A 23,244-nucleotide genomic window follows, 5' to 3' on the forward strand; every position below is an offset into this window, starting at 1 on the left:
ACCAGGTAGGAGAAGGGTGGATGACATTCCTATTCCCGGCAGAGTTAACAATGCCCCCCTTCTCGCATCTCACAACTGCCCCGATCAATTAACAAAGCATGTTTTGTTTGGAGAATGAATGAGGACAGCTTTCTTCTGTGCATTTTATTAAAACTTGAAAGCTATGCCTTACACCATAGATAATGCCCAGTGAGTTCCAACAGCCTAACGTCCAAATCGGACTCGCTAGTCATCCACCCAACTCACCATCGGTCGTCCTGACGTGGAGGGATATTCAGCGAGTCTGACGTTTTTATCATGAAGGGTTTTCTACCATCATGGAACAAATAAAGGTTCTTTGTATCAGTGGCTGGAAACGCAACACAAGACCTTTCTTCACACCGTAAGAACTGATAAATAGTTCACTAAGTGAACCAAAGACTTTATTTTTTCAAAAGCAGATAACACCAAAGTACTATGTAGTATCCGTATTCATTGCAAAAATAATTACTGGAACTTTCAAAACATCAAATGAATAAGCTGGATCACTGGTTACAACTATAATTTTCGGCCAATATACAGATTTTCGTTCCAGGTCTAGGCTTGATTTCTACATAATATTATTCACATGCATTCCCTGTGCCTATTCATTATCAAAACAGGGACTCTCGAGAAAGTCGAGCCCAGCTTTATCTTGATTTCGGAGATGATGCAGCAGCTAACCGAGAACTCTGGCTTGTTGATTGAGTCCTAGAAATCATGTCTTCTGATGTCCTACAACAAATTCTATTTCTGAAAAATAAAATCAGTATTTAGATTCCTTTGAAGCATCAGGTCCCCAAGCTCTCCAGCACCATGGTACCCAGATGTGCTCACCCTGTGCGTTCCTCTGTCTCTCTAAACACACCAGTGGTGTTCCCAAAGAGGTCCCCCTTGAAGAGTCCCATTACAGATGTTTTTAAGAACCGCACTAAACCCAGGTAGAGGCAGTGGATAAAATTATCCATTGCTTTTTCTGTTAAGGACCAAAAAAAAAATGCATTGATCAATAGGAAGTGGTAGCAATCATATGGTTAAGAAAAATGGTTCTATAAATCCCTCCTTTCAAAATTAAGACCAAAAGGAGGTCATAAAAATGGTTGTTAAGACAAACAATTCCCCTAGAAGAAAAAAGCCCTTCCCCGGAAGGGGCTGAGGATCTGGTGCCAAGAATGGGGTTGGGGCGCGGGGGGGCAGGTCCGCAGTAAGAGCCAGCCCTGCATCTCCAGCTCACATTTAGGACCTCATGGGTGGGAATAGCTCCTCCTGGCACTTAAAAAAGGAATGAAGAAAGTAAAGTGAATTTGTGTGCTAATGAAAAGCCCGCACTGACAGGTTCTGAGAGCCAAGCCCTTCGCCGACGAGGCAAAGATTTTTGTCACCAGAAATGGGAACAGGTGAACGGACGCAGGCACTAAAGGTGGGGTCGGCCGTATTCGGGCCAGAACAGTCTCGAAAAATAAGGCAACCTGTGGCTTCTCAGCTTGAGACCTCCCCCCAGAAAGGCCCACGGAGGCAAGAAGTGAAGCCAGCCGATGGCCAATCGCCAGAAGATATTCCGATGGGGCAACAGTCACAGTTAGGTAGGGTGACTTGGCGACACGGTAAGCAGGAACCAGCACTGGAGGTGAATGTCTTTGCATGTCCTGTGCACAACTCCGAGCAGCCATCTCTGGGGTTCTGGAGGAGGTGTGTTATTTTTGCGATATTTTTTCCCCCAAAAGAAGACACGAAGGTGAAGCCCCTGGACGGATGCGGCTACCGAGGTGGGACACCCCCCACACACACACCAGGGGCGGGACGGGGTGAGAGGCGGAGAGCGCTTCCGGCAGCACGCGGCACCCTGCAGGTCGGGCCGAGTCCTACAAGCGCTTGTAGGTGCCCAGGAGAGCTTTGCAGTTGGGACAGTAGTGGTCCACGTCCTGCAGGGCGTCCACACAGAAGGGGATGAAGCAGCAACCCGCTACGCACCTGGAGGACAAAAACAGACACGAAGCGTGTCACCCTCTGTCACAGTTGTGGATGGTGGCCACCATAAAGATAGGTAGGCCGTCCTAAGCCCGCAGGAACTCTGGGTCTGACCGTCCTTGGGACCAGGGTCTTTGCAGGTGTCACGAATGATCTCAAGATGGGATCGTCCTGGAAGATCCAGGCGGGCTCCAAGACTGATGTCCTTACAAGAAGAGGAGGGGACACACAGAGAGACAGGGAGGGATAAAGGCCAAGTGACGATGCAGGCAGAGACTGAAGTCTTGCAGCCACGAGCCAAGGACCCTAAAGTCTCCGCCCAAGGGAGCACAGCACCTTGACTGTGGACTGCCGGCTTCCAAAATTGTGAGAATAGATTTGTATGGTTTGAAGCCGCCACGTTTGTGGTTATCTGTCACGGCAGTGAATACACCAACCCACACCGAGGCTGTTCTCGCAAGACAGACCGCCCTGGGGGTATTTTCAACTTTTGGGGCATGCCAGCATCTTTCAGTCTTAGATTGGGGTCAGTGACCTTCTTGTGTCAAGGGCCAGATGGTACATATTTTAGGCTACACGGACCTTGTTCTGCCAAAACAGCCACAGATAATCTGTCAACAGACAGTGTGGTATGTTCCCACAGAACTAAAATGGGCTGGATTTGGCCCCAGGGTTGCAGTTTGCTAACCCAGGTGTCTAGACTGATGATTCTTCCATATGGAGAGGGCGCTTCTTACGGTAACCACCAAACAAAATTCCCCAAATAACATCTCTTAATCTACATAATCAATTATCCGTGCACCCAGGTACACCCAGGTAGGAGTTTCAGATAGCCTGTGGTAGAATAAGAAATAGATCTGGTCTCTGTCCCCAGTTCCTGGCAATTAGCTCCAAAAGTCTGGGAATTTCCCGAGTGAGTGACCGCAGTGAGTGCCTTCTGTTATTCAAAACAAGCCCCTTTCAATCACACCTGATTTTATGCTAATAAGGCGACCAGGGCAGGGTCCCTGCCTTAGGATAGGGCTGGTCACCAGAAAGATCCTCAGTTCGTGGTTCCAAAGTTAGAAGTTTCAGCCCCAGCCACAGACCTCGGGGAGGGGACAGGGGCTGGGGTCAGGTTATAAAAACACTTGAACAACTATATTTGGAGAGCTTCGGGATTTGGTAAACGCATCCTCATGCCAGGAGAGCAGTAACAACCCAGGTCCACAGGGACAGAAGCTCTTGCACTGGGGACCCTTCTTGACCTTGTCCTCTGTCATCAAGAGTGTGTCCTTCATAATAAACTGGTATGTGTAAATAAAGTGCCTTCCTGAGTTCTGTGAGCTGCTCTAGCAAATTAGCAAACCGGAAGAAGGGATGGTAGGACCCTCAATTTATAGCTGGTGGTCAGAAATCCGGGTGGCCTGAGGCTTGCGACTCACATCTCTCCTGGGGGCAGTCTAGCGGACTGGCTCCTTAAGCCGTGGGCTCTGTGCTAACTCCAAGTAGTGTCAGAACTGAATTGAATCACCGGACACCCAGCTGGTTATGGAGAGCTAGATGGTATCAGAAAACACCCCCACAGCCTTACAACCAACGTTGGTCCAGATTTAGTTAAAAATCAACATTTTGTAACACAAGCATGGGGAATATAATCCATAACATTGTCATAACCTGATAGGGCAACAGATGGTTAACAAGACCTATCATGGTGATTTCGTAATGTATAAAAACATCGAATCACTATCTTGCAGGTCTGAAACTGATATACTATCGTATGTCATTATGATTCAGTTAAAAAAAAAAAAACAAGTTACAGGAAGACAATGATTTACATAAAGGAGAAACAGGATACATTTAAGAAAAATGGTTCTATGAGCCTGATGAGGAAACAACCTCATGCAAAAAACTTCCTCCTACTGCCGGAAGTTTACCCAAATTCAAGCAAGGGCGCCTCAGTGCGTTAGCACTAATCCTTACCACACTCTTACGAATACAAACAGAGCTCAGAGCTACAAGTTGTGGGACGCACATATTCACTTATTTTATCCTCAACAACCTCCCTGGGTGGGAGCATTACTACCTCCAGTTTTCAGAGGAGGGAACTGGAGCACAGAGAGGTGAAGTCACTTGCCCACAGTCACACAGCAGTGAGAGGTTAGGACTTGAAGCCACAACGCCACGTATAAGGAAGAAAAGGAGGGAGGGGCAGAAATGCTGCCTCGATTTGAGAGCTAGATCAGCAGAGGCTGACATTCAAGAGTTCTCAACCCGTCTTTCCCTGGTTTCCAGGATTAAAAACAAAAACAAAAAAAAAGAGTTTTAATAAAATGTCCAAGGACGATGAGCTTTTATTTCACATTTTTGGTCCAGGGACTCAAGAGGTCAGCCTTCACTGCAGTGCCGTGGGCAGGACAGGGAATCCGGTGCCAAGAAACCTGTCTTCTCTCCTTTCTACCCCCCACTGAACGTGTGTCCTTAAGGAAGCCAAGCTCTCTGGGGCTTTGCGCCTCCCTTCGAAATGAAGAAGAGAAATATCATTCCTTCTTAGGCTAAGCCACAAACAGTGAGGAACAAGCCAGGTGTCCGAGAGGCCAGGCTCCTAAAAGAGAAATGCACAGACACTGTTTCCTTCGAGGGAGAAAACAGAGCCAGGAATAGGCAACTGCCTTAATCTGTTTGGGGAAGAAACAAATAAATAAATAAACTGTGCTTCCTCAAATATCTCCCAGAACTTAAACTATGATCTCTTTCAATATAATACCCTTGGGGCAGACATAAAGACACATTTTCCCTGTGTAGACGATGGGAAAAACACTCGGGGTCCTAAAAGGATAAAGAAGGGTTGAAGAGATGACTGCGAAGTATTTTAATGTGCAAGTTGTTCAAAGCTTCTCTCAGAGTCGGGCAACCATTATTATTTAGGTCGTGAAATTCTTCAAGAAAAAAAAAGAAAGAAAGAAAAAGACATTCCTCAGGGTATCACCCGGCACTGATGCTGGGGGTGTTGCGCCTGCCCCTACACGCAGGGAGTGGTCTGAGCGGGCGGGGAGGGGACAGCATTTTCCAGGTGCTGATCTGCTCAAGGGCAGTGGTTCCCCACTGGGGACGATGTCTGTGTGGGGAGGGGTGCCACAGGCACCAAGTGCACAGGCCAGGGGGTGCAGCTGAACACCCAGCGGTGCACGCTTCCCCCCGCCCCCCCCCCCGCCGCCCCCAGGCACAGACAGATGTGCTGTGGTGGAGAAATCCTGCAAGAGAGGAACGAGGAGGAGCCTGGGGACGGAGTGGGCCCCGGACTTACCCCAGCAAGCACAGGCTCCCACAGGAGAGCCAGGTGAGGGCACCAGCGTTGTAGGACAGCTGAGTCACGATCATCTTGTTGCAGGAAGGACAGCACATCTGGACCGGACGGTCGAAAAAGGAGACAGGCCGCTGCACGTATACGGTCTGCACAGCAACTGCGGGGAACAAGTAGGGGCAATCGGTGAATGGGGAAAGCATCCGTCAGACAACCAGGAGGTGGGGGCCCGGTATCCACGGGGGGGCTGGCCCACCCACCGCTCACGAGAGCCAAAGGGGGGCAGCGAACGGATAAGCATGATGGGGGCTGGCCAGGCAATGGCATCTCGCTCGGCCTCAGAAGGACATTCTGCCCCATGCTACAACACGGCCAGACCTTCGGGACATGACGCTGAGGGACGTAAGCCAGCCACGGGACACACACGGCAGGATTTCACGTATATGAGGCACCTGGATCAACCAATTCACAGACAGAGAAGAGACGGTGGACGCCAGGGGCTGGGAGAGGGGCAGGGGGGTAACGGGGAGCTGCTGTTTGGCACGTATGGAATTTCCATGATTACAAGATTTAAAAAGTTCTAGAAAGGGATGGTGGTGATGGTTGCACAACAAAGTGAATGTGCTTGTTAATGCCACTCAACTGTACCCCGAGAGACGCTTCCGGTGATCAATTTGACGGGACGTGTATTTTAACAAAACAGTGGCAAATTTCCAGCATTATCATTTGGGGGGCTCTCCACGTCCCCGACCCCCCCCCCCCGCCATGTGAGATGGGGAGAAGTTCCCAGAGCTGGGATTTGGCTCAGCACGACCAGGCTTTCGAACTCACTGACCACAGAATCGGGTGGGGAGTTTACTGCTAATGCAGGTTCCTTCCCCGCCCCTCCCCGCCCTGGCCGGGGCAGGAAGAGTCAGCAGGTCCGGGGCAAGGTCCCCAGAAGGCTCTTTCAGCAACCTGTGTGGTTCCACGAAGGTGGTCTGCAGATGGTAACTCCAGAAACGGCGATATGATGGGGTTTTAGCCTCAACTTTCTTCATCCATAGATTAGTGGTTGCCAGGGGCAGGGGGGATGGGGTTTCTTTCTGGGGTGGTGGAAAGAGTCTGGAATGAGTGCTGAGGCTTGCACAGCTCTGTAACTATACTGACCACAGCGAATCAGACACCTTGAACGACTGAACTCCAGGGGACAGGAATTATATCTCCGTGACGCTTTTATTTTTAAAAATGGAAGTAACAGGGCTGTTGCCAGGATTCCATCAGATGAGGATAGTAAAGCAGCTCACACTCTGGGACACGGCGAACCCTCGATTACACAGTTTGTTCATTTCACACAGGGCTCTTAAGTCCAACGCCCAGCTATAAGGCTGGTATTTACTGGCCCGGGGACGCTGGCCCAGGCTTTGCAAGGAGTCTGGGAATCGAGCTGACACATGAAATGAGTACATAAAATCGTGCTAAAAAGAGAAAACGATACGAAAAACTCACACAGGCATTCACAGTCACCAGAGGAGAGCCCGGAGTGATATAAATCGTGAAGTCCTTAGCATTCAGAATGTTTTTGGGTTTTGGCAAAGTTGTTTGAGCTCGTATTTCTGTCAAAGTGACTTCCTTCTGTTCCTTTCTGTGGTGCTGGAATGCCATTTCTATAATCTATGTGTTAGGGGAAATTCATTGTTGTCCAAGCCAACAGAACTTAATACTTCTAGAAAGACTCTCCTTCCAAAGAAGCAGTATTTAAGCATACTTGACCACTCACATGTAAACTGTATTAAAGTCTTTTTTTTTTTTCTTGGTGCAATAAATTATTGACCAAAGCATGATCAGTCTGAAGTCACCTTGTTCTCTTCTATCTGAAGGGGTCAAAGTTACTCAAACACGACAATAGCTCACTTTTATCAAAGGATTACTCATAGGACTTTATTCCATCTGAAAAACCTACTGATGGAGGCACTTGATGAACCCTATTTTATAGGTGGGGAAACTGAGGCACCAGGCAGTCAGGTGAACCCAGGCAGTCTGACTCACGGGCCTACTCTCTGAGCTGGCGATTCCTCCCTCTCAGCTGCTGGGGATACTGAATCAGCTACGCACCTGGGCACACCTGGGCGGCAGGAAGTCCCAGGGGGCAAGGCCACAGAGAAGTTGCTGGAAGGCAGGGAAGCCACGCAGGCATGGGCTGGGCCAGTGTCTGCTCACCAGTTCCTAACTCCTAGCTGTTTCTTCTCCCCCCGCCCCCCACTGCAGCCCTGGCCTCAGCAGGAAGGGTGGGGGCCCTTAAAAACACACTCTCATTCCCCAGTTTCTCTGGGATTGTTGGTGGGCCTCTGTGGTTAGCACCAAACAATCGCTTTGCAGCCGACTTGGGAGAGCTCATAAACTGCTTTGTTAGGAAAAAGACGCAAGCCCCCGAGACATGGAACCCAGAAGACTAGATGGGACACATTCCAGGACGAGGGGTTTAGACGGACTGACGGGCACTTGGCTTAGACCCTTAAGCGGACTTGCTTCTGTGGCTTCCCTGATTCTCGCAGAGTCCCCAAGGCCAGGGTGGAGGGCCAAAGGGAGGTAACGGGGGCACGGGAGGTGGCACATACTTGCATTGGCGTTGGGGCCGGGCACTGGCTGCGTGTAGTAGGCAGGCGGATTCATGCCCTTGCCATCCGGGCCGGTCACCAGCCCTGTGGTTGGCCCCGGCACGACGGCAGGAGGCATGGGGAAGTAACTGTTGACGGCCACTGTCTCGTCGTAGGATGGGGGCGCGGTTGGCACCGAGGAAGGCCCAGCGGCCGCCTGGTAGGCTCCTGGAACAGACATTTTACCTAAAGCAAAACCAAAAGACACGGGATCAGAAATGCGAGTGACACCCCCCTCTCCCTCTCCCTTTTCCACCCGAATCTTCCAATGTCTACTGGACAAACAGAAAACATGAAGACAAGGCTTGTGTCCAGCCTTGTCCAAAAGCCAGAAAGGGAGCTAATGTCCCTCCCAGACCCAAGAATGATCGCCCTAACAAGGGATTCCCTAAATGAAGCTAAAAGGTAAATACAACCCCAAATCATCAAAACCTAGAAAAATCCCGTGGGCACACATCACCCCATTTAGAGCAGAAGCTTTTCTTCTTCACACTTCAAAAGGACCAAGCAACAGCGGCCTGTCTTTCACATGGAGTATTGTCTTCTTCTTTTTAACCACTGTGGTTTTGACCAAAAGCATTTTAGATGCCGGAAAAGACAAAGGCATTCAAACTCAACCACAGACTGTGGCAAATAGAGTGCGTCTGAAGGAAGCCAGAGGGCAGAGACGGACACACGGTGTGATGCCATTTACATCCAGAAGCAGGCAGAATGAGTCACGGGCCAGAAGTCAAGTCGGGGAAGTGGTTGTTCCTGGAGGGGTGGGGAGTGGAGGCTGGAAGGGGTGGGGGGGTGCGGGGTTCTTCTAAGGGGCCGCTCCTGTGCTTTTTCTTCACCTGGGGGCGGTCACATGGTGTGCACACTGCGTGAACATCCAAGCGGTACAATTACAATGTGTGCACTTTTCTATTTGTATTTTACAGTTTTAAAAAGTAAACACACGCGCACACACACACACACACACACACACACACACACACACGCCGGCTCCCATTTCGAGAAAGGAGTATCGGACCCAAGCACAGATTTCCTTTTGTGAGGGCAGAGAAAGGGTCCCCCCCCATTCCCGCTCCTGACCCCCCCACTCACCCTCCACCCCCTGCCCCCTCGCGGGGGCAGAGCTACTGCCCGCCTACAATTACGTGGCCGGTACCCGGGGTGTATTCCTGTTGCAGCCCTGTGCACAGTGGCCCGGCCCCGGGGCAGCTGGAGGACACAGTGCAGCCCTTGTGTCACCATGTTTTTCTAAAGGGGCAGGGCTACCGCAGCCTTAGAAGATCCATTCAAACCTGCCTCAGGAGAAATGAAGAAATGAGCTCCCAGGGCGGCGTGCCACGGTCCTGCTGCCTCTCCCCCCACACACACTCGGCCTCGTCTTCAGGAACCCATGGGAAGCGGAGGCAGCAATTAATTATGCCAGGGGGAGAAGGGGAGACTCGTTCGAGGAAGCTCTCTGCCTTTAAGCAGAGACAGAAAGAGGAAATTTCTCAGAGGAGAGGACAGGGGATTTCAGAGGGGAAAGAGAAGCATGGGAAAGTGGACACATGTCAAACAGAGTCAATAAATAAAGCTAGACAGGTTGGGGCTGGGTTGTAAGAAATCTGAAAGCCCTGTGGAGGTATTTGGCATTTACTGTGTAAGTCTGCCTGCTGGAACCTTGTGGAAGAATGGAAATATTCTCCATCTGGGCTGTCCAATATGGTTGCCCAGCAGCTCCCCCCACCACACACACACACAACACTCAGCTACTAGCATTCACAGAGTGGCCGCTGGGACCCAGGAACTGAATTTTTACATTGTATTTCAAGGCTACATGATTTAAAATTTAAAATCCAGGGGTGCCTGGGTGGCTCAGTCGGTTAAGCGTCTGACTCTCGATTTCGGCTCAGGTCACGGTCTCAGGGTTGTGAGATCCCCCCCGACATTGGGCTCCGCACTCAGCACAGAGTCTGCTTAAGATTCTCTCCCTCTCTCTCTGCCCCTTGGCCCCACTTGCATGCTCTCTCCCTCTCTCTTAAAAAAAAAATAAATTAAAAAAATCTAATACACCATGCAATTACTGGAAAATTCCATAAGCGTACAGAAACTTTACGTTAAGTTTTCCCACCTTTCCAAGGGGCACCTTGGCTATGTGAATCTACTTTTCCAACAGTGAACGTCATGGGCTCTGAATCTAGATCAAACGTTTCTGACAAAATACTAGCATCCAATTTGGGATATGACGTCAACATAAAACACACCCTGGATTTTGAGAAATTGTAAAACATTCACATGAAATATTTCATTCATAATTTTTTTATACTGGAAATGGTAACATTTTAGATAAGTGAAGTTAAGTAAAACGCATTGTTGCAATTCCTTTCACCCGTTTTTTGTACTTTTTAAAACGCGGCTGCTAAGAAATGTTTAAACTACCCACGTGGCTCACACTTTCCTGCTTCTACAGGACGGCAGAACAATGGAACACAGGGAGTCATGGAAGATTATAGAGAAGAGGAAAGGTCCAACCCTAGACAGCATAGATGAAGCAGGTCTGTCTGAGCAAGAGGCAAACCTTGGAAGGCCCCTGGGTATGGGCTGGGGGGATGGTGGGTGGCGGCCACATCCAAGTCTGCGGGGACAGTTAATCAGGAGGAAGGCAGAAGGGGAGCCAATGAGATCACAGGGCATCTTTGTGCAAACAGGTCCCGGGTATAAAAATGAGAAAACGATTGCACAAAGTGGTTATGCAATGTTGTCAGTTTCCTCTGACAGACTGGAACAGAAAAGTAGAAGGAAGAAGGGAGGCAGACCACAAACATCAGCCCCAGGACACTTCCTCACCAGGCTCACCCCCCTAAGCTGGCTGATGTTCCTTCCCCAGGAACACCCCCCCACCCCCCCACCCCCACCTCCCACCCCCCGCCCCAGCTGCCGCTTCTGGCCCTGCCAGACTCCGGGTGGGGGCCGGCCGCCTCCCTCGGTGAGCTGGTGTGCTGGAGGAATTCACGACCTCGCCAAACGTCAAGGACTCGCTGTCCCTTCCTGTCTCAGGAAAGGCAGACCCCCAGCTGCCTACACAATTTATTATGAAAACTGACTCACAGCAGAAAACCGCAAGGGCCAAAAATACCTGGGTGGACAGAGGGCCTAAAATAGCACGGCGTGCCGCAGTGGCAAGAGGAGAGCTTTGGGAGGGGAAAAGGAGATCTTGGGGTGCCCCGAATTGTGCAGGAAAAAAAAAACCTGGGTCAAACCGCTGGGAAACAATGACTCAACTCGGAAGCCAAATCCCTCCCCTTCAGAACCACTGCTCCCTCCTCCAAAAGTGACCCAAGGCAGCTGAGTCTGTTGTCCAGAGCAGACATGAGGTGCTGGGGGGCGCTCCTTTCCTCTCAAGGAAGGAAGGGCCTGTGCTTCTGGAAATCAAGGCTGGCCGGCTTAGCGCACGGGCATCCCTGGTCTCGTGGCCAGAGCCTAGTTTCTGAACTTGAGGACCCTGCCTCTCGGGGAACATTGATTTTGTCCCAAACAGCCACGTAAACAACGCTTAGATTTCTGAAAAGGACCAAGAGTGACGGGCTAGAAGAGTGAAAACAAAACAAAACCCGTAAGCAACTGGTTTGAAGGCTTTTCTAAATAAATTCCACAGCCTCCCTTCCCCAGGCCCCAGGCCAGGAAATGCCACTTCGCTCATTCCTTCTGCTCTTTCTTCTTCTCCCCACACTCCGCCCCCCCAACCATTTCAATTGGGCTTCCCCAGGGGGGGCAGGGGGCCCAGCTAGCTACCCACTGTGCCACCCCCTCCGGGAAGGGTTTGCTCTACCTGCTGCCACCTCCTGGTCCTTGCCCCCCAAGGCAGAACTCTTCAAAGGGGGCAAACAGTCCCCCTCCCTCCCGCCCCCACCCCCACAGACATGCACGCACACACACACACAGCCAGACACAGATGCACATACAGACACACACACACACACACACACGCACATAAAGGTACACACACACCCAGACGTAGATGCACATACAGGCGAGCGCACGCGCGGACACACACACACACACACACACACACACACACACACACACAGAGGCATAGCTGCACATACTGGTACACCACACACCCAGACACAGATGCACATAGGGGTACACACACCCCCCAGACACAGAAGCACCTACAGGTACACACACACACACACACACACACACACACCCAGACACAGATGCACATACAGGTACACACACCCACAGATGCACACACACACACAAACACACACACAGACATAGATGCACATACAGGTACACACACACACAGGCACAGATGCACATACAGGTACACACACACCCAGACACAGATGCACATACAGACACAAACACACACACAAACACCCAGACAGAGGCACATACAGGCGCACACGCGCACACACACACACATGCACATACAGGCACACACACACACAGAGACATAAATGCACATACAGTCACAAACACACACCCAAACACCCAGACATAGATGCACATACAGGCGCACCCACGCACACACACACCCAGACACATGCACATACAGGTACACACACAGACAGAGATACACATACAGGCGCGTGCATACACACACACATGCACATACAGGCGCACACACACACACAGCCAGACATAGATGCAAATACAGACACACACACACAGACATAGATGCACATACAGGCGCACACACACACACAGCCAGATGTAGATGCAAATACAGACACACACACACAGACACAGATGCACATACAGGCGCACACACACACACAGCCAGACGTAGATGCAAATACAGACACACACACACAGACACAGATGCACATACAGGTACACACACACACACACACCCATAGATGCACACGCACACACACGCACACCCAGACACAGATGCACATACAGGCACACACACACAGACACAGAGGCACATACAGGTACACACACACACAGACATAGATACATATACAGGCACGTACACACACACAGATGCACTTACAGGCATACACACACACAGACATAGCTGCACACACACACACACACACACACACACACACACCCATAGATGCACATACAGACACACACACACACCCAGACACAGATACACCTAGAGGCGCACACACACACACCCAGACACAGATGCACATACAGGCGTGCACACACACACCCAGACACAGATGCACATATAGGTACACACACACCCAGACATAGCTGCGCACACACACACACCCATAGATGCATAGACACACACACACACACACACACACCCAGACATGGATGCACCTACAGGCGCACGCGCGTGCACACACAGACACAGATGCACATACAGGTGCGCGCGCGCGCACACACAGACACAGATGCACATACAGGCACACACACACAGAGAGACATTGATACACATACAGGCACGCGCGTGCGCACACACACACACACAGATGCACATACAGGTGCACACACACGCACTCACACAGCCATAGATGCACAGGCACACACACACAGGCACAGATGCATATACAGGCACACACACAGACACACACACACCCAGACATAGCTGCACATACAGGTAAACACACACACACACACACACACAGTCCACTGTCCCCAGAGAACCCTTGTCCCTCCAGTTCAGGCCACCGATGTGCTGAGGTTGAGCACAATTCCATCTAACACCTGTGCTCCTTTTTCTAGGACAAAGCGAGAAAGCATCTCGGAGTTCAACAGAAGAGCAAAGCCACAGTTTGGCACCAAAAAGCGCGGCCCTGAGCACCCCTTCGGTGGCCCTGGGCGGTTGGCTTGGACAGCCAGGTTGTCATAGTTACAGGGAGCCTCCAGCAGGGGAATAAAGGAGCCAATGAGGGGGTCTCTTTCCTCCCTCCTCACTTGTTTAACTTTGCTATTAGGCCCCCAAGAGTGGTTCTTCTTGACTGCCCGTTTAAAGGAACTCGTTGAAGGCGATTCTCCAAACACCTTGCCCCCACCAATCCCCACAGCGATGAAGGAAATGCTCATCAGGGTTGGGGAGCTCCGTGTTCCCCACATCAGAATGGCTCTGCCATGACTTCCAAATCCACAGAGAGGCATTCCAAACCCACCATTCAAATCAGAAAATGTGACTAGGGCAGCCCACAGGCCCTACACCCGGGAGACCGTGCTCAGCCCAATGCCCTGCGGCTACCATCTTGAATCTGTGAGGCTACCATCTTGAATCTGTGAGGACTTAGGGAACCGGGGGCCCTGCGTTTCCATGCTGCGCTGAGGCCCCAGGTCATGAAGCCCTGGGTGACCACAGGCCACGAGAAAGGAGGCATGCCTAATGCACAGAGAAGCATTTCTAATGCAAGAAGGGCTGGAGGCAGACCTGGAAATTGGCCCATGACCAGCTGCAGGATCCTGGCCCCCACTTTCTCACCTGTCAGTGTGCCACCTGGAATTTTGGGGCCCCTAGATGAAAATTCCCTTTGCTCCAAGTCTCCACGATTTCCTTGGTGAGAGATTCTCTCTTAAACGGGCAGTGAGGGGTATAAGGATATTTCTTCCTGGGCTTACAGGACTGAGTCCCAGGAGTAGCTTCATTCGTCAAACCTGGGTACAGAACAGGATTTCTCCGTCTTGTTTTCATTATAGCTGCCTCCACCCCCCACCCTTGGCCCCAAGGAGAAAAATTAAATTATATTTAAATTTAATTAATTAACTTAAATATAATTTAATTTCTGCCTAACAAGAGAAAACGAAATACTAAGAAATAAGATTTCGTTGGATAGGGTTGAGCTTTGGAGGGCCACACACCCCTGTAATATCTAAGACTTGTTTTTTCTTTCTTTCTTTTTTTTTTTTTAACCTCGCCCCTCCCCCTAAACTGACTTCCACTCGCCTGGGTCCCCACTGAGAGAATGGGGGAGAGAGGTGTGGAATGAGGTATTCGGGTGCCAATGAGTTTCTTAAATCACCGATATTTGTTCCTTCAGTATTCCCAAAATGTGTCTCCCCTTTGCTTGCCATCATAAATGCAATTGTCTGAACAAATTTTAACCTTTTACTGACTGAGGTCTGAGGTTCCTTACATCTGTATATTCTTTTCCAACCATGCTCAGCTTTCTCACGATTTAACCTAACGAGCCACAACCAAGGGAGATGGGCAGGGTGAAGGTGACCAGCCCGGGGAGCTCTCCCCTCTGCCTAATGGGGCCAAGCAGGTTGAGACTGGCTGGGGTCACTCCTCTGAGTCTTGAATCTGCATCGAATCTGCTGGATTCTCACACAGGAAGAAACTGAAGGGTGCTAAGGGTACCAGATAACCAGGCTGTTTAAACCATGCTTGGGAATCTCTGAGTCCAGAGGTCCTGGTCTGAGCAAAATCCTATCCCCGTCAACTACTCTCCACCCCCACCCCAGGTTCACAGCTGCATTAAGATGGACCATAACGGGCTCTTACTTTGCAGCACGAGGCTCTGTAATTCACATCCTCATGCGTGTCATCCCATGTGGTCCTCACACCGCTGAGCGGATTATTGTTATCATTATCCCAACTCACACACGGAGAAACTGGGGCCCAGAGAGGTTAAGCTGCGTGCCCAAAGTCACAAAGATGGAGGAGGCATGGCTAGGGTTTGCACCCACATCCGGTGGACTCCAGGCTGCTTTTGACCTCACCAAACACCTCCGAGGCCAGGAGATGCAGACACAATCAACAGCCTTGTTTTGCACACCTTACCCCCAAACGAAACATGAAAATATGGGAGCAACACACTGGAACGCCTTTCTCTCTCTCTCTGCCTCTCTTACACGTGTAAAAAGGTGCACGTCCTGCAGACTCTCACGGCACACACTCAAGACAGGGCGAAAAAATACCTATTATGGATTCCCACTAATTTTGTCACTGATGACTTTGTGAATTAAAACAATCTGTTTCTTGGGGTGCCTGGATGGCTCAGTGGGCTAAGCATCCAACTCTTGGTTTCGTTCGGCTCAGGTCATGATCTCTGGGTCCTGCAATCGAGCCCTGTGCTCAGCGGGGAGTCTGCTTGGGATTCTCTCTCTCCCTCTGCCACCCCCACCCCCGCCAAAATAAATGGATCTTTAAAAAAAACCATAAACAAAAACGATCGGCTTCTCTAATAAGGATCAGGGGGCCAGGACCTTAATATCAACCAAAGGCAGATATCCACACACAAAGCTCTTCCTTCTCATTCTGGAGGAAAGACACACAGAAGGGGAAGATCCCAGAAGATCCCAGAACCTCCCGGAGATACAACGCGGGCGCGAAGCTGCATATTTAAGGGACCTCATGGTGCCGGGTGTGTCCGCCACCTGCTGGTAACACCCGGGGTGGGAAAGGCAAAGGCCCCTTGCCAGTGGAATCTCAGAGCAGTTCAGCCTCAGCCTTTTAAATATCGCTCTGTTGAAAGAGAAGCAAAGTGTCCTCAAAATGCTGGAGAGAAGTCACGCTGTCAGGCCCGGCGATCCTCACATCCTGAGCTGATATTAATGAATGGGGCCTGAGACCTCGGGACACTGGAACAATCCCAGACAGGCCTCACTTTCAGCAACAGATCTGCTCCTAAAACGTTCAGCCTGAACAGTCTCAGAATTCCCTGGAACGCCCGAATCGGGGCTGCTAGTCTGGGCGTTTCCCACTGCTCTGAGGATCATCTTCCCCCGTTCTATGCCTGCACAGATGTGCGTTCGGGGTTTACCGAGCCAAGCCCGGCAGCGCTCTCTGCCCGGAATCCTCAATTCCCGGGGAAGGGTCTGCACCTCTGGGAGGCCTGGAGACGGCTGGCAGACCAGCCTTACCACCACTGCACAGTCGGCCCCAAGAGATCTCCGGGCGAATCTCGAAAATGTGATGCTGGGGGGAGGGAAGCCAGATGCAGAGACCACATAGGGTATAAGTCCATTTCCATGAAACGCCCGGAACAGGTGCATCCAGACACAGAAGGTCAGCAGTCGGTGGTGGCCAGGGGCTGGAGGGAGGGTGTGGAGAGGAAATGGGGGTGCTGTTAAGTGGTACAGGTTAACTGGGGTGATGAAAATGTTCTGGAGCTAGACTGAGATGGTGTTTGCACAACACTGGGAACGTGCTACACACCCCTGAACTGTATACTCTGAAATGGTGAGTTTTACACTATGCAAGCTTCACCTAAATCACCAAGGGGGAAAATAAAGGCATTGCTAGAAATCTCCAGTCTCTGTGTCACAAGCCAAGGCTGGCAATTTGAGCCTCCCAAATTCTACTACACTTAGTTCAGCCCATCCTGGGGCCCCATTTACCTAAGCCCAAAACCTCTGGGGTCTTTCTGACATGCCCAGTGCCCCCAAGACGAGAATGACTGAAGACCCTGGGTTGCCCGGGACGGAGGGGGTTCCCAGGGCACCATGAACCCCAGCGCCTACCCCGTTTCCCACGTCACCACCCACTACACTGCATGTCTGTGATGCGGCCACAGCCCGGCTCAGATGTCACCGGACGCGTCCCAGGCATGCTCTTTCCACTGCCCTGGGTGTCCTTCCTTCCCAACGGGCTGCAAATTCCTCTCAGCTGTCCCATCCCGGCTTATGCATCACCTCCCCCAAGAAGCGATCTCAGGGGAGAATTAATCCCCACTTGAACCTCTCTACACAGTGCAGAGATCAAGGGCACAGGGTCTGTAGCCGGACTGCCTCTGGTCAGATGGCATGCTTCATGGCATGACTTGGGTGCCTCGGTTATCCCACCCATAAAATGGACACACTGGTAGTGTCTTAAGGCTCTTGGGGGGATTCAATGAATCCCCTTGTGAAAAGCACCCAGAGCAATGAGGGGCACAGAAGCAGTGAGTATGTGTTAGCTGTGACCAAGACGTGTTTCTCCACTGAACTTGTCACAGAGCACTTTTCTTTACTTGTCTGGCTTCCGGATCAGTCTGTGGGCCCGATTGAAATTTATTAAAATCCACATCCCTAGCACCTACAACTAGGTTCAAAACACCATGGGTATTTTACAGGGTGACCCACTGGGATGGAGGGGCTTCCCTGGATATGGGATTTTGGGGCTCACCCCTGGCAACCCAGGACACGCTGGTCACCGTGACACTTCCAACAAATGGGGGTAGAACACCAGACCCATCTTGGATGGCATCAAGATCTGGAAGCAGACGTAAATGGGAGGGTCTTCCCCTAACAACTCAATTTAGAAGCTGAGAACGTTTCTGCAGGAAGACGTTTATACAATGACAAGCCTCAGGAACAGACGGTCTCCTGGTTCAGCTCAAGGTAACATGAGTATTTGGCCCAAGTGTCACCAAACACGCTCCAGAACTAGAATCACTTAATTGGGTCTGAAATCCTTCATTTCCTCCAGGATTCCTGAGGAGAGTGGTATTTCTCAACAGGGCACCCCGGGATGTCAAGGCAGGAGATCGAGTCAAGACGTGGGTGGGAAAGGGAAATGAGGAGGTGTGCAAACATGAAACAAGACAGAATCAGAAAGAAAAAAAAAAAAACCCACAATCTCTGAACCTCAAGATGGGCTCTCTCTACTCCTCGATGCAAGTTTCTGACGCTGTTAGTATCCGGAAGGGGTACTCTTGGCAGATGAGGGACTTAAGGCGTCATGGGTCATTTTTCCTGCCCACTACCATCCCTTTTTTTTTTTTTTTTAGATTTTATTTATTTGAGAGAGAGCAAGAGAGCACACAAACAGGGGGAGGGGTAGAAGGAGAGGAAGAAGCAGACTCCCCGCTAAGCAGGGAGCCCGATGCGAGACTCAATCCCAGGACCCCGGGATCATGACCTGAGCCGAAGGCAGGCGCTCAATCGGCTGAGCCCCCTGGTCACCCCTCCATTCTGATGAGATGACCAACAGGCAGCCCCCAAAGCAAAGAAGCACAGAGAGATGATGCCTGATGCTGAGAGGTCCCGTTGGGCAATGGCAGAAGACATGACCGGCTTCACTGCAGAATCCAACCAGGAGCTGAGCTGATGGGGGATCGGAGGCCACGGCCACCACTGAGCTCAGGGATGGTACAGGTGGGCCTGGTGGGTTTCCAGAAACCCCTGCATGGACGCCCCGGTCATTTACAAGAGTGGGTGGGCACCACCCACGTCTCAGGGGTCACTAGGAATGGCTCGGACCATGGCCTGGCCTGCTGAAAACCCACTGATGATCACAAGACAAGAGAAGACACGGAAGGATGGGAGCAGGCAGGGCACGGAGAGGGAAATGGAAGAGCTCAAAAGAAAGTCAAGGTGATGGAATGTATTTTAAGATGATGGAATCTAGAGGCAGGTCGAATTGTTTAAGAACAGAAACTCTGGAACTAATAAGCTCCCTTGGTTCAAAGGCCCAACTCTGCCGCTTCTAGGCTGTGTGAACTTGGGAGAGTTGCTCGACTTCTCTGTGCCTTGGTGTCCTCATCTGGAAAATGGGCTAATAGTAGCCATACCTCAGAGGGGGTCAAGTGGATGTGCTCAGAACCCTGGGCACGTGCTAATGACCTGCAGGGAAGCAGACAAGGACCAGGGAGGGGATCGCTTGCCCACAGTGGCCTGGAGGTTTCACTGCCAAGATCCAAGCACAGACCCCACTGCACCCCGTGCTCTGGTTCTGGGGCCATGACCCACCCGAAATAGCGCCCCCTAGAGTCGTCCACATCCTAATCCCCAGAACGTGTGAGTGCGTGAGCGTGGTGCCTTAAACAGCTGTGCTTCAGTTAAGAGACGAGGAGACCAACCCGAGTTCCTGGTGGGCCCAATGTCACCACAAGGCTCCTCATAAGAGGGAGGCAGGAGGCTCTGAGAAGACAGGAGGTGCTCCCCTACCGGCTTTGAAACCGGAGCAAGGGGCTGCAAGCCAAGAAATGCAGGTGCCTCTGGAAGCCAGGAAAGGCTGGGAGATGAATTTTCCCCTAGAGCCTCCAGAAGGAACGCGACACCTTGATTTTAACCCAGGGACACCCATTTTGGACTTCTGACCTCCAGACCCAGGAGATAATGGACTTGTGTGACTTGAGCTGCTGAGCTTGGTTGTCCAACCAATTGGTTGTCCTCCCTCCCACGTGGGGCCCCCCACACCTCTGCCCCCTGCAGACCCGACTCCCTCAACCTCCCATCCGAAACACCCAGGCCCGTCCGCCGGCCCTCAATCCAGAAGGAGCCCTTGTCTGGCTCAAACTTCATTTAACCGTGTTGAGTGCGGCCACCTGGGCATGGCCTGCCATCCCCCCAGGGACCCTGGCCCAACAGTGTGCCCCACCTGCCAATCCCACCTCTCAGCTGGCTCCCCTCCTAAGAGCTCTTTGATGGCTCAAATCCTTCCTTATCAAAATGTAAAAAGAAATACCCCTCTTCCCTCAGCCTGGGTGCTCAGCCCCTCTGGCTCCGTGCTTTTCTTCCCCATCCCCAGGTTCACTACCCTCACCCCCACTGGCCTCATGCCTCGCTCAGCCATGACCCCACTAAGCCCAGCTCCTACTTCTTGTTCCCCTCTCCCCAGGCTGGAGGGTCTTCCTCTCATCTGGCCCAGCCCCGCACCTCTGTATCCTTCGGCGGGGGGCATTCCCCACCAGGCCTCCCCCAAAAAGGTTCCCAGGGACTCAGGGGTCTGCATCCACTCCTCAACTGCACCCTCAAGCTGACCTGGGTCATCACAGTCAAAAAGATGCTCACCTCGCTCGAGGAGAGGAGGGAAAATGGCCCAGAAACAGAGTCAAGCTTAATATCAGTAAGAAGTCACATGGACATCACGCACCTGCTGATATGATGGGGTGAAAAGTGCACTTCGGCTCTGTGGCCTTCCTCCCCCAAACCCTCGACCTCAGGCTCATCATGAAAATAACATCAGACAAACCCAGACTTTCTACAGGGGACCGGGAGAGTACTCCTCAAGACTGCCAAGGTCACAGAAAATAAGGAAAGTCTGAGAAACTGTCACAGACCAGAGGAGAATGGGACATAACTAAATACAAGGTAGCATCCTGGATTAGATCCTGGAAGAGAGTCCAGTAGAATAAAAGTTCTTCCTCTGAGTTCAAATAGTTTGGAATTGGTTAAGAGTCCGGGACACCAATGTCAGTTTGGTAGTCGTGACAAACACACCCTGATGACACTAGATGTTTACAGTGGGGGAAACTGGATGGGAAAACCTCTGTGCTAACTTTGCAACTTTTCTGTAAATATGCAATGGAAGTGTCTTCCAAAATGTAACGTGCATGGGTCCATTGACCCAGCAGTTCCTCTTCTAGGTATTTACGGTCGCGCTATCCCATGCACGGGTGAAGTGACAAATGATGAGCACACAGGGGTATCGCCTAACTATCTATCGGCAGGGGACGGGGCAGATCCGTGACGACCCATCCAGGCCAAGGGAATAGTACACAACCATCAGAACAGAATAAGCAAGAGTTTTATGTATGGAAATGCATTTCCTAGATGCACTGAAAAAACTGAAAAAAGTGCATGAAAAAAGCCCCAACAGTGTTCATAGCAGGCCATCATTTGGGTATCAGAAAGAAGGATATACATATCACCTTATAGAATATGCATAAAACGTCTCCAAAAGATATATAGGAAACTGGTAACAGCGGCTGTCTATGAGCAGGGGAGGGGCTGGACTGGGGGATGCAGTGGGAAGGACACTCTTCACTTAACTCTGCTGATCTTTTGTATACTGAGCCATCGCAATAAAAAATCAAATTAAGAAGAAATTCAATAAAATAGATTTATTAAATACAGCTTATTAAATTTACATGACTCAGTATTTATTAATAGTAACATATTTACAATTAAATGACATAAATTAATTGATTAATGAAAGGAACCTGTATCTGCCCTCCCCAGCCCAGCCTCCCATGTACTCCCACCTGTGGGTGAAATGACATCATCACAGCCCTTTGTCCCTTGAACCATCTCACGTTGCTGCTCAGCACCTGGCCCTTAGCCCCTCCCTGAGTGTTTGCAGAGTGATTAAAGCTTCTGATTACTTCTGTTTAGTGAGATGTGTAAACGACTATTCTCACTACATCATCCCCAAATTTGTACCAACAGCGTCCTAGTTACCAAAATAAAGTTCTCTTTGAATTTTGTGCAATGACCCATTTTTCACGCAGGGAGTTCTGAAGGCTGGTGGTTTATATGGGACTGGGGAGACATGGACTCTCCCTCACCGGCCTTAAGGAATCCCTCTGGGGAGGCAAAGTTAACCAACATGGGGGAGATATGGGAACAGACCCAAAGGGGAAACTGAGTCTAGATTCTAAGGCAAGTGGAGGGTATAGAGGGGACACAGGCAAGGGCAGGTCAGGGGTGGGGGGAACAGCATGGCTGGACGTGCAGAAACAGGCACACCTGTGTCCTATGGGGAGGCGAGCAGCAGTTGGCCAGGAGGGTGGGGTCGGATCACCGGAGCCTTCCCACCACCAAGGGCCTCCCTGGCCCAGGCGAGGTGTGTGCCAGGCTGGACCTTTCAGGGAGGGACCCCACACAAGGGTTCTGCTTAATTAACCAGCGGCCCAAGAGCAACTTGAAAACCCCCCTTAAAATATTCAACTCCTGCCAAGATGGAGAGTTAGATTCTAAAAATAAGCCTCAAAATGTAGAACACCAGGAGAAGCCAACCGCGGCAGAAGCCACACAGCGACTCCCATCAGTGTAAACAGACATCAGAGGCCCAACGGCCCATAGCCAAGGGGGTCCCTCTCCCCGCATCATGTCTGAACTCCAGCCTCGTAACTTCTGCTACTGCTTCATTCTGACTGGAAGCTTCCTGCAGCATCCCTCCCCAAAAAGTATCCACACTATTTTCTAATATCAATCCCATATTTCTCTCTGCTTCCTTAAAGTCTACAAAAAATAAGAAGATGGCGCCTGGGTCGGCATCTGGTGGTTCTGTGCTATCCCAGACTGCGGAAGGTCCAGCCTGGGGCTGCTGGTTAACTAACCATCCCTGCCCTTGCTATGCTAAAGCCTCTCAGCATGGGAAACCAGCACCCACTGTGTGAGAACTCTATGCAAAGTAAGAGCTCCTGGTTTCCTTGGGTGCCTTCTATGAGTAAGGTAAACACGTTTGGGCATCTGCCTTGATGATAAATATCTGTGTTACTTGGAAGTCTTCTATTTGCTTATTTCCTCAATTCGGGCTATATTCCAGTTGACTATGGGGATTATAGCTGTCATGTCTTTGAAAATTATGGGAAACATCCGCCTCGCCTTTAGCAAGATTTCAGGTGAGAACAGGGTGGTAAACGTTAGCTACTGAGTTCTCTTAAAGCCTGCCCCCGTGCCTGGGCCGAGCCTACACAATCCAGCCCTCTACAACATACGCCTTCCTTGTGCATCCTAATTGCATCCTGTCTGCAAATTAGATTCTGTCTCCCTAAC

At 50.9% G+C, this 23,244-nt stretch overlaps 1 protein-coding gene across 4 annotated transcripts in view; it reads right to left on the minus strand.

Annotated features, from left to right (window-relative positions):
- Positions 1-387: 387 nt before the first annotated feature.
- The window catches only part of LITAF (lipopolysaccharide induced TNF factor), a 28,791-nt gene continuing 5,934 nt past the window's right edge, over positions 388-23,244 (minus strand). The window contains exons 1-4 of one of the 4 annotated variants that reach the window (XM_028117417.2): positions 9,199-9,361; positions 7,867-8,091; positions 5,273-5,429; positions 388-1,989 (exon numbers count right to left, since the gene is read on the minus strand). In XM_028117417.2, coding sequence (XP_027973218.1) covers positions 1,881-1,989; positions 5,273-5,429; positions 7,867-8,086 — 486 coding nt within the window. In that variant the 5' untranslated portion in view covers positions 8,087-8,091; positions 9,199-9,361 and the 3' untranslated portion in view covers positions 388-1,880. Of the gene's footprint in view, positions 1,990-5,272; positions 5,430-7,866; positions 8,092-8,337; positions 8,594-9,198; positions 9,362-23,244 lie in introns of those variants that run through there. The other 3 variants (XM_028117416.2, XM_028117413.2, XM_028117414.2) reach the window with 3 other exon arrangements.

The sequence above is a fragment of the Eumetopias jubatus genome, unplaced genomic scaffold (assembly GCF_037043125.1).
Source record: "Eumetopias jubatus isolate StellerSeaLion01/CBP00866 unplaced genomic scaffold, mEumJub1_p1.0 scaffold_12, whole genome shotgun sequence".
Lineage (NCBI taxonomy): Eukaryota > Metazoa > Chordata > Mammalia > Carnivora > Otariidae > Eumetopias > Eumetopias jubatus.